Here is a 13532-nt window from a genome sequence, read left to right as displayed (position 1 = left end):
GTAATTTGACTTATAATCATAGGTTTTATCCTTCCTTGGTTGAGTCTACCTCTGTAGAGCAACTGTCTTTTCGGGTTTGTCATTGCAAATGATTGCGTTTTCATTGTTATGTTGTTGTTTTAAGAATACATTGAATTTGGCATCTCGTTATTAGTTCTTTGAATATAGAATTGTCTTCTTCTATTTGTCAGATTTTTGAAGCAGAAAATGTAAATCAGTCTCTGGCATTGAGTTTTCTGCTACTTTTACGTAAACCATCAGCTTCAAAGAAGTTGAAACAGCTTTGTGCATCGTCAGGATATAACTACAAGAAAATTATGGTAAGTTGATAGACTCAGTCATCAGGATATGTCAATAAGAAAATAATGGTGAGTGTAAGGCTCAATAGCTGTATCTAACACTTAAAATGACAATATAGAAGGCCTATTAACATTGACTATACTGAATGACTAGTAACATTGACTGTATTGAATGAATGCTAACATTGATTATATTGAATGACTTCTAACATTGGCTATATTGATGACTAGTAGCATTGACTATATTGAATGACTACTAACATTGACTGTATTGAATGACTATTAACATTGACTGTATTGAATGACTACTAACATTGAGTTTATTGAATGACTACTAACATTGACTGTATTGAATGACTACTAACATTGACTGTATTGAATGACTTCTAACATTGACTATATTGAATGACTACTAACATTGAATATATTGAATGACTACTAACATTGCCTATATTGATGACTGCTAACATTGACTGTGTTGAATGACTACTAACATTGACTGTATTGAATGACTACTAACATTGACAGTATTGATGACTGCTAACATTGACTGTATTGAATGACTACTAACATTGACTATATTGAATGACTACTAACATTGACTATTTAATGACTCCTAACATTGACTATATTGCATGACTACTAACATTGACTATATTGAATGACTACTAACATTGACTATATTGAATGACTACTAACATTGACTATATTGAATGACTACTAACATTGACTGTATTGAATGACTGCTAACATTAACTGTATTGAATGACTACTAACATTGACTATATTGAATGACTACTAACATTGAATATATTGAATGACTACTAACATTGCCTATATTGTTGACTGCTAACATTGACTGTATTGAATGACTACTAACATTGACTGTATTGAATGACTACTAACATTGACAGTATTGATGACTGCTAACATTGACTGTATTGAATGACTACTAACATTGACTGTATTGAATGACTGCTAACATTGACTGTCTTGAATGACTACTAAAATTGACTGTATTGAATGACTACTAACATTGACTGTATTGAATAACTACTAACATTGACTGTATTGAATGACTGCTAACATTAACTGTATTGAATGACTACTAACATTGACTGTATTGAATGACTTCTAACATTGACTGTATTGAATGACTACTAACATTGACTGTATTGAATGACTACTAACATTGACTGTATTGAATGACTACTAACATTGAATATATTGAATGACTACTAACATTGAATATATTGTTGACTGCTAACATTGACTGTATTGAATGACTACTAACATTGACTGTATTGAATGACTACTAACATTGACAGTATTGATGACTGCTAACATTGACTGTATTGAATGACTACTAAAATTGACTGTATTGAATGACTGCTAACATTGACTGTATTGAATGACTACTAAAATTGACTGTATTGAATGACTACTAACATTGAATATATTGAATGACTACTAACATTGCCTATATTGTTGACTGCTAACATTGACTGTATTGAATGACTACTAAAATTGACTGTATTGAATGACTGCTAACATTGACTGTATTGAATGACTACTAAAATTGACTGTATTGAATGACTACTTACATTGACTGTATTGAATGACTACTAACATTGAATATATTGAATGACTTCTAAACATTGCCTATATTGAATGACTACTAACATTGACTGTATTGAATGACTTCTAACATTGACTGTATTGAATGACTATTAACATTGAATATATTGAATGACTTCTAAACATTGCCTATATTGAATGACTACTAACATTGACTGTATTGAATGACTTCTAACATTGACTATATTGAATGACTACTAACATTGACTGTATTGAATGACTACTAACATTGACTGTATTGAATGACTACTAACATAGACTGTATTGAATGACTCCTAACATTGACTGTATTGAATGACTACTAACATTGACTATATTGAATGACTATTAACATTGACTGTATTGAATGACTACTAACATTGACTGTATTGAATGACTCCTAACATTGACTGTATTGAATGACTACTAACATTGACTGTATTGAATGACTTCTAACATTGACTGTATTGAATGACTATTAACATTGAATATATTGAATGACTTCTAAACATTGCCTATATTGAATGACTACTAACATTGAATATATTGAATGACTTCTAAACATTGCCTATATTGAATGACTACTAACATTGACTGTATTGAATGACTTCTAACATTGACTGTATTGAATGACTATTAACATTGAATATATTGAATGACTTCTAAACATTGCCTATATTGAATGACTACTAACATTGACTGTATTGAATGACTTCTAACATTGACTATATTGAATGACTACTAACATTGACTGTATTGAATGACTACTAACATTGACTGTATTGAATGACTACTAACATAGACTGTATTGAATGACTCCTAACATTGACTGTATTGAATGACTACTAACATTGACTATATTGAATGACTATTAACATTGACTGTATTGAATGACTACTAACATTGACTGTATTGAATGACTCCTAACATTGACTGTATTGAATGACTACTAACATTGACTGTATTGAATGACTTCTAACATTGACTGTATTGAATGACTATTAACATTGAATATATTGAATGACTTCTAAACATTGCCTATATTGAATGACTACTAACATTGACTGTATTGAATGACTGCTAACATTGACTGTATTGAATGACTACTAAAATTGACTGTATTGAATGACTACTTACATTGACTGTATTGAATGACTACTAACATTGAATATATTGAATGACTTCTAAACATTGCCTATATTGAATGACTACTAACATTGACTGTATTGAATGACTTCTAACATTGACTGTATTGAATGACTACTAACATTGAATATATTGAATGACTTCTAAACATTGCCTATATTGAATGACTACTAACATTGACTGTATTGAATGACTATTAACATTGACTATATTGAATGACTACTAACATTGACTGTATTGAATGACTACTAACATTGACTGTATTGAATGACTACTAACATAGACTGTATTGAATGACTCCTAACATTGACTGTATTGAATGACTACTAACATTGACTATATTGAATGACTTCTAACATTGACTGTATTGAATGACTACTAACATTGACTGTATTGAATGACTACTAACATTGACTGTATTGAATGACTACTAACATAGACTGTATTGAATGACTCCTAACATTGACTGTATTGAATGACTACTAACATTGACTATATTGAATGACTATTAACATTGACTGTATTGAATGACTCCTAACATTGACTGTATTGAATGACTACTAACATTGACTGTATTGAATGACTACTAACATTGACTGTATTGAATGACTACTAACATTGACTGTATTGAATGACTATTAACATTAACTATATTGAATGACTACTAACATTGACTGTATTCTAACATTGACTGTATTGAATGACTCCTAACATTGACTGTATTGAATGACTATTAACATTGACTATATTGATTGACTACTTACATTGACTGTATTGAATGACTACTAACATTGACTGTATTGAATGACTTCTAACATTGACTGTATTGAATGACTACTAACATTGACTGTATTGAATGACTCCTAACATTGACTGTATTGAATGACTACTAACATTGACTATATTGAATGACTACTAACATTGACTATATTGAATGACTACTAACATTGACTGTATTGAATGACTACTAAAATTGACTGTATTGAATGACTACTAACATTGACTGTATTAAATGACTACTAACATTGACTGTATTGAATGACTGCTAACATTAACTGTATTGAATGACTACTAACATTGACTATATTGAATGACTACTAACATTGAATATATTGAATGACTACTAACATTGCCTATATTGTTGACTGCTAACATTGACTGTATTGAATGACTCCTAACATTGACTGTATTGAATGACTACTAAAACATTGCCTATATTGAATGACTACTAACATTGACTGTATTGAATGACTACTAACATTGACTGTATTGAATGACTACTAACATTGACTGTATTGAATGACTACTAACATTGACTGTATTGAATGACTATTAACATTAACTATATTGAATGACTACTAACATTGACTGTATTATAACATTGACTGTATTGAATGACTCCTAACATTGAATGACTCCTAACATTGACTGTATTGAATGACTTCTAACATTGACTGTATTGAATGACTACTAACATTGACTGTATTGAATGACTCCTAACATTGACTGTATTGAATGACTACTAACATTGACTATATTGAGTGACTACTAACATTGACTATATTGAATGACTACTAACATTGACTGTATTGAATAACTGCAAACATTGACTGTATTGAATGACTATTAACATTGACTGTATTGAATGACTGTTAACATTGACTGTATTGAATGACTATTAACATTGACTGTATTGAATGACTACTAACATTGACTGTATTGAATGACTGCAAACATTGACTGTATTGAATGACTATTAACATTGACTGTATTGAATGACTGTTAACATTGACTGTATTGAATGACTTCTAACATTGACTATATTGAAGGACTGCAAACATTGACTGTATTGAATGACTATTAACATTGACTGTATTGAATGACTGTTAACATTGACTATATTGAATGACTACTAACATTGACTGTATTGAATGACTGCAAACATTGACTGTATTGAATGACTATTAACATTGACTGTATTGAATGACTGTTAACATTGACTGTATTGAATGACTACTAACATTGACTATATTGAATGACTGCAAACATTGACTGTATTGAATGACTATTAACATTGACTGTATTGAATGACTGTTAACATTGACTATATTGAATGACTACTAACATTGACTGTATTGAATGACTGCAAACATTGACTGTATTGAATGACTATTAACATTGACTGTATTGAATGACTGCAAACATTGACTGTATTGAATGACTACTAACATTGACTTTATTGAATGACTACTAACATTGACTGTATTGAATGACTGTTAACATTGACTGTTCTAGATGAAAACAAAAATTTAATATAATATATTAATTTACCACATACCCATGTCATTAATTTCTATATTTATCAGCACAGAGGACAGTTTATGCTGTGGTTGTTTCAGGAATAATTGTGACTTAATGAAAGAAACTGATTGCTGATTATTGTTCAGGGAATACATGTTACCATACGGAGGATATCCATGACTATTTAGAGACTAAGTTTGATTCTATGTGGATAGATATGGAGCAAATGTTGTTTTTTTTTCTACTCACAGGCTATCTCAGAGGTAGGACAAGAGTTTGCATCCTTCTGTTTGAAGGATGAGAGTGTCAAAGCAAAATATGAACAACTGAAGAAGTTGGCCTCCTGGGGACAGAAATTAAGAAAGCATAAGGTAAACGTATTAACATAATTTACAATGTGTTCAGGTCTTGTCTGTAAACTACTTCTTTCTATCTGTCTAAGCATCAAGAACAGGGGTGAGCATGAAATGGATATAGCAGGCCCCCAATCAGCTGGTCACAACACTTAAGTGTGTTTATACTATAGTAAATGGGAGTCATGAAATGGATATAGTAGGCCCCCAATCAGCTGGTCACAACATTTAAGTGTGTTTATACTACAGTAAATGGGAGTAATACATGAAATGGATATAGGAGGCCCCCAATCAGCTGGTCACAACATTTAAGTGTGTTTATACTACAGTAAATGGGAGTAATACATGAAATGGATATAGCAGGCCCCCAATCAGCTGGTCACAACATTTAAGTGTGTTTAGACTACAGTAAATGGGAGTCATACATGAAATGGATATAGCAGGCCCCCAATCAGCTGGTCACAACATTTAAGTGTGTTTATACTACAGAAAATGGGAGTAATACATGAAATGGACATAGTAGGCCCCCAATCAGCTGGTCACAACATTTAGGTGTGTTTATACTACAGTAAATGGGAGTAATACATGAAATGGACATAGTAGGCCCCCAATCAGCTGGTCACAACACTTAAGTGTGTTTATACTACAGTAAATGGGAGTAATACATGAAATGGACATAGTAGGCCCCCAATCAGCTGGTCACAACACTTAAGTGTGTTTATACTACAGTAAATGGGAGTAATACATGAAATGGACATAGTAGGCCCCCAATCAGCTGGTCACAACACTTAAGTGTGTTTATGCTACAGTAAATGGGAGTAATACATGAAATGGACATAGTAGGCCCCCAATCAGCTGGTCACAACACTTAAGTGTGTTTATCCTACAGTAAATGGGATTAATACATGAAATGGACATAGTAGGCCCCCAATCAGCTGGTCACAACACTTAAGTGTGTTTATACTACCGTGAAATGGGAGTAATACATGAAATGGATATAGTAGGCCCCCAATCAGCTGGTCACAACACTTAAGTGTGTTTATACTACAGTGAAATGGGAGTAATACATGAAATGGATATAGTAGGCCCCCAATCAGCTGGTCACAACACTTAAGTGTGTTTATACTACAGTAAATGGGAGTAATACATGAAATGGATATAGTAGGCCCCCAATCAGCTGGTCACAACACTTAAGTGTGTTTATACTACAGTAAATGGGAGTAATACATGAAATGGATATAGGAGGCCCCCAATCAGCTGGTCACAACACTTAAGTGTGTTTATACTATAGTTAATGGGAGTAATACATGAAATGGATATAGCAGGCCCCCAATCAGCTGGTCACAACATTTAAGTGTGTTTATACTATAGTAAATGGGAGTAATACATGAAATGGATATAGTAGGCCCCCAATCAGCTGGTCACAACATTTAAGTGTGTTTATGGTATAGTAAATGGGAGTAATACATGAAATGGATATAGTAGGCCCCCAATCAGCTGGTCACAACATTTTAGTGTGTTTATGGTATAGTAAATGGGAGTAATACATGAAATGGATATAGTAGGCCCCCAATCAGCTGGTCACAACATTTAAGTGTGTTTATGGTATAGTAAATGGGAGTAATACATGAAATGGATATAGTAGGCCCCCAATCAGCTGGTCACAACATTTAAGTGTGTTTATGGTATAGTAAATGGGAGTAATACATGAAATGGATATAGTAGGCCCCCAATCAGCTGGTCACAACATTTAAGTGTGTTTATGGTATAGTAAATGGGAGTAATACATGAAATGGATATAGTAGGCCCCCAATCAGCTGGTCACAACATTTAAGTGTGTTTATGCTATAGTAAATGGGAGTAATACATGAAATGGATATAGTAGGCCCCCAATCAGCTGGTCACAACATTTAAGTGTGTTTATGCTATAGTAAATGGGAGTAATACATGAAATGGATATAGTAGGCCCCCAATCAGCTGGTCACAACATTTAAGTGTGTTTATGCTATAGTAAATGGGAGTAATACATGAAATGGATATAGTAGGCCCCCAATCAGCTGGTCACAACATTTAAGTGTGTTTATGCTATAGTAAATGGGAGTAATACATGAAATGGATATAGTAGGCCCCCAATCAGCTGGTCACAACATTTAAGTGTGTTTATGCTATAGTAAATGGGAGTAATACATGAAATGGATATAGTAGGCCCCCAATCAGCTGGTCACAACATTTAAGTGTGTTTATGCTATAGTAAATGGGAGTAATACATGAAATGGATATAGTAGGCCCCCAATCAGCTGGTCACAACACTTAAGTGTGTTTATGCTGTAGTAAATGGGAGTAATACATGAAATGGATATAGTAGGCCCCCAATCAGCTGGTCACAACATTTAAGTGTGTTTATGCTGTAGTAAATGGGAGTAATACATGAAATGGATATAGTAGGCCCCCAATCAGCTGGTCACAACACTTAAGTGTGTTTATGCTGTAGTAAATGGGAGTAATACATGAAATGGATATAGTAGGCCCCCAATCAGCTGGTCACAACACTTAAGTGTGTTTATGCTGTAGTAAATGGGAGTAATACATGAAATGGATATAGTAGGCCCCCAATCAGCTGGTCACAACACTTAAGTGTGTTTATGCTGTAGTAAATGGGAGTAATACATGAAATGGATATAGTAGGCCCCCAATCAGCTGGTCACAACACTTAAGTGTGTTTATGCTGTAGTAAATGGGAGTAATACATGAAATGGATATAGTAGGCCCCCAATCAGCTGGTCACAACACTTAAGTGTGTTTATGCTGCAGTAAATGGGAGTAATACATGAAATGGATATAGTAGGCCCCCAATCAGCTGGTCACAACACTTAAGTGTGTTTATGCTGCAGTAAATGGGAGTCATACATGAAATGGATATAGTAGGCCCCCAATCAGCTGGTCACAACATTTAAGTGTGTTTATACTACAGTGAAATGGGAGTAATACATGAAATGGATATAGTAGGCCCCCAATCAGCTGGTCACAACACTTAAGTGTATTTATACTATAGTAAGTGGGAGTAATACATGCAATGATCAAAGACTTCCACATGCCCATTGTCCTTCTGCTGTTTAATTCCTTACTTTGTGTGCGGTGTACTGGTTGCATTATAAGGGTTTTGAAAAACACACAGGCCACAAAAAGTGTGCCTTACTGCATGGCGCCAGCAGGTTACACCTTTGGTCTAGGAGCTTGATCTCTGACCTGCAGTCTAGAAGTTGGAGTACATATTCTTATTAAAATATCACAAATTACATACACTTCAATACATATACCATCACTCATTACATATACCTCAATACATATACCATCACTCATTACATACACTTCAATACATATACCATCACTCATTACATACACCTCAATACATGTACCATCACTCATTACATACACCTCGATACATATACCATCACTCATTACATATACCTCAATACATATACCATCACTCATTACATACACTTCAATACATATACCATCACTCATTACATACACCTCAATACATGTACCATCACTCATTACATACACCTCGATACATATACCATCACTCATTACATATACCTCAATACATATACCATCACTCATTACATACACTTCAATACATATACCATCACTCATTACATATACCTCAATACATATACCATCACTCATTACATACACCTCGATGCATATACCATCACTCATTACATACACCTCAATGCATATACCATCACTCATTACATACACCTCAATACATATACCATCACTCATTACATACACCTCAATACATGTACCATCACTCATTACATACACCTCAATACATATACCATCACTCATTACATACACTTCAATACATATACCATCACTCATTACATACACCTCAATACATGTACCATCACTCATTATATACACATTATCTACAAGTTAACCAAAACTAAATTGTCACGTTTGAATATTTTGGAGAATTATACATGAAAATACTTAATAGAGTGTGTTTAATTAAGTTAAAGCTGTAAAGAAGCCATAGATGCTGAGAAGGGGCAGCAGAAAGGGCAAGCAGGTAATTTTTGAGGGCAGCATAGCAGTCTAAAGGTAACTTTGGCAATTGCTGTTAATTTATATACTGAATATGTTGTGCTATTACTTTCTTCTATCTTTGCAGATTTCGTTCAAGGATGCATTTCAACGACCAGCAGCTGAAGAACTTGAAAAAGTTTTACCAATGATCACATGCAACCATCAGATAGAGCTCACACTGATCCTGGAATTCTGCAGGTGAATATAGCATGTCTCATTGTAGATTACTCTATTAGCACGGTAACCCTCATGTAGGGTTGTACAAAGAAACTATGAATATATATATTGTTTGATCTTGTGGTTACATTGGAAAATCTAAGTAAATATGTACAGTACCTTTGTTACGGCCAGAAATCCGAGTCAGACCAGTACTCGATCCGTACACAAAACCAAACCCCTAACAGTATACACTTCTAACACTATCAGGTAGTTCCTGCTGAATCCTTAACCTTGCCTTGTATAAGCTGTAATAGTAGCCATCAATAATAAACATAAAAGCACTGTTTAAAATGTAAACAACTGGTGTGTATAACTATATTATCTCTTACAAGTTACATGAAAGTGGTACATGGCTGAATGATACACATGTGATATGGAATAGTAAGGCGGTAGCTGGATAACTACTTGCATACAACTGATAATATAGAGGTCCCTACACAATTAAATAACCTTGAATACATAAAAAGTTTATGATTGGTTTAGTTCCAAGTAGTAGTGAAAAGTTTATGATTGGTTTAGTTCCAGGTAGTAGTGAAAAGTTTATGATTGGTTTAGTACCAAGTAGTAGTGAAAAGTTTATGATTGGTTTTGTTCCAGGTAGTAGTGAAAAGTTTATGATTGGTTTAGTTCCAGGTAGTAGTGAAAAGTTTATGATTGGTTTAGTTCCAAGTAGTAGTGAAAAGTTTATGATTGGTTTAGTTCCAAGTAGTAGTGAAAAGTTTATGATTGGTTTAGTTCCAGGTAGTAGTGAAAAGTTTATGATTGGTTTAGTACCAGGTAGTAGTGAAAAGTTTATGATTGGTTTAGTTCCAGGTAGTAGTGAAAAGTTTATGATTGGTTTAGTACCAGGTAGTAGTGAAAAGTTTATGATTGGTTTAGTTCCAAGTAGAAGTGAAAACTTTATGTTTGGTTTAGTTCCAAGTAGTAGTGAAAATTTTATGATTGGTTTAGTTCCAAGTAGTAGTGAAAAGTTTACGATTGGTTTAGTTCCAGGTAGTAGTGAAAAGTTTATGATTGGTTTAGTTCCAAGTAGTAGTGAAAAGTTTATGATTGGTTTAGTTCCAGGTAGTAGTGAAAAGTTTATGATTGGTTTAGTTCCAGGTAGTACTGAAAAGTTTGTGATTTGTCCTTATTTATTTGACAATTTCTGTGTATACAGAAGGGATTTGACCTGTATTGTTGCTAAACCAACTAAATGATTGATTTTCTTCTTGCAGAGACTTTAACCTGAGTGGAGATGGAGCTATGTTGATGTACTTGAAGCAGTGTTTACTTCCAAACTCTGGTCAGCATAAACAAAGAACAGATATAACATTTTACCTGGATGTTTGTAAACTGGAGGAAGCTTCCAGAAAGATCCAAGATAAAAGGCTGCTGGTAACAAACCTAAATGACATCCTGGAGGAGGTGAGTAGCAATGTAAGAAAATAAAAAAAGATGGAAGGTGGGGGGCAATCATATCAGGTGGAGGAGGTGAGTAGCAATGTAAGAAAATAAAAAAAGATGGAAGGGGGGGGGGGGCAATCAGATCAGGTGGAGGAGGTGAGTAGCAATGTAAGAAAATAAAAAAAGATGGAAAGGGGGGGGGCAATCAGATCAGGTGGAGGAGGTGAGCAGCAATGTAAGAAAATAAAAAAAGATGGAAGGGGGGGGGCAATCAGATCAGGTGGAGGAGGTGAGTAGCAATGTAAGAAAATAAAAAAAGATGGAAGGGGGGGGGGCAATCAGATCAGGTGGAGGAGGTGAGTAGCAATGTAAGAAAATAAAAAAAGATGGAAGGGGGGGGGGGCAATCAGATCAGGTGGAGGAGGTGAGTAGCAATGTAAGAAAATAAAAAAAGATGGAAAGGGGGGGGGGGCAATCAGATCAGGTGGAGGAGGTGAGCAGCAATGTAAGAAAATAAAAAAAGATGGAAGGTGGGGGGCAATCATATCAGGTGGAGGAGGTGAGTAGCAATGTAAGAAAATAAAAAAAGATGGAAGGTGGGGGGCAATCATATCAGGTGGAGGAGGTGAGTAGCAATGTAAGAAAATAAAAAAAGATGGGAGGGCAATCAGATCAGGTGGAGGAGGTGAGTAGCAATGTAAGAAAATAAAAAAAGATGGAAGGTGGGGGGGGGGGCAATCATATCAGGTGGAGGAGGTGAGTAGCAATGTAAGAAAATAAAAAAAGATGGGAGGGGGGCAATCAGATCAGGTGGAGGAGGTGAGTAGCAATGTAAGAAAATAAAAAAAGATGGGAGGTGGGGGGGCAATCAGATCAGGTGGAGGAGGTGAGTAGCAATGTAAGAAAATAAAAAAAGATGGAAGGGGGGGGGGGGCAATCATATCAGGTGGAGGAGGTGAGTAGCAATGTAAGAAAATAAAAAAAGATGGGAGGGGGGCAATCAGATCAGGTGGAGGAGGTGAGTAGCAATGTAAGAAAATAAAAAAAGATGGGAGGTGGGGGGGCAATCAGATCAGGTGGAGGAGGTGAGTAGCAATGTAAGAAAATAAAAAAAGATGGAAGGTGGGGGGCAATCAGATCAGGTGGAGGAGGTGAGTAGCAATGTAAGAAAATAAAAAAAGATGGGAGGGCAATCAGATCAGGTGGAGGAGGTGAGTAGCAATGTAAGAAAATAAAAAAAGATGGGAGGGGGGCAATCAGATCAGGTGGAGGAGGTGAGTAGCAATGTAAGAAAATAAAAAAAGATGGGAGGTGGGGGGGGGGGCAATCAGATCAGGTGGAGGAGGTGAGTAGCAATGTAAGAAAATAAAAAAAGATGGGAGGGGGGCAATCAGATCAGGTGGAGGAGGTGAGTAGCAATGTAAGAAAATAAAAAAAGATGGGAGGGCGGGCAATCAGATCAGGTGGAGGAGGTGAGTAGCAATGTAAGAAAATAAAAAAAAAATGGGAGGGGGGCAATCAGATCAGGTGGAGGAGGTGAGCAGCAATGTAAGAAAATAAAAAAAGATGGGAGGGGGGCAATCAGATCAGGTGGAGGAGGTGAGTAGCAATGTAAGAAAATAAAAAAAGATGGAAGGTGGGGGGCAATCAGATCAGGTGGAGGAGGTGAGTAGCAATGTAAGAAAATAAAAAAGGATGGGAGGGGGGGCAATCAGATCAGGTGGAGGAGGTGAGTAGCAATGTAAGAAAATGAAAAAAGATGGGAGAGCGGGCAATCAGATCAGGTGGAGGAGGTGAGTAGCAATGTAAGAAAATGAAAAAAGATGGGAGGTGGGGGCAATCAGATCAGGTGGAGGAGGTGAGTAGCAATGTAAGAAAATAAAAAAAGATGGGAGGGTGGGGCAATCAGATCAGGTGGAGGAGGTGAGTAGCAATGTAAGAAAATAAAAAAAGATGGGAGGGGGGCAATCAGATCAGGTGGAGGAGGTGAGTAGCAATGTAAGAAAATAAAAAAAGATGGAAAGGGGGGGGGGGGGCAATCAGATCAGGTGGAGGAGGTGAGCAGCAATGTAAGAAAATAAAAAAAGATGGAAGGGGGGGGGGCAATCAGATCAGG

The 13532-nt window shown here is 35.4% G+C and overlaps 1 protein-coding gene across 1 annotated transcript in view; it reads left to right on the top strand.

The window, feature by feature from the left end:
* Positions 1-13532, top strand: part of LOC139972102 (kinetochore-associated protein 1-like) — a 126980-nt gene that overhangs the window by 59564 nt on the left and 53884 nt on the right. The window contains exons 38-41 of the mRNA XM_071979034.1: positions 192-320; positions 5615-5734; positions 9897-10009; positions 11248-11437. Coding sequence (XP_071835135.1) covers positions 192-320; positions 5615-5734; positions 9897-10009; positions 11248-11437 — 552 coding nt within the window. The remainder of the gene's footprint in view (positions 1-191; positions 321-5614; positions 5735-9896; positions 10010-11247; positions 11438-13532) is intronic.

The sequence above is a fragment of the Apostichopus japonicus genome, chromosome 8, assembly GCF_037975245.1.
Source record: "Apostichopus japonicus isolate 1M-3 chromosome 8, ASM3797524v1, whole genome shotgun sequence".
Classification (NCBI taxonomy): Eukaryota; Metazoa; Echinodermata; class Holothuroidea; order Aspidochirotida; family Stichopodidae; genus Apostichopus; species Apostichopus japonicus.
The sequence above is the reverse complement of the archived record's forward strand: the minus strand, read 5'-3'. Positions and strand labels throughout refer to the sequence as shown.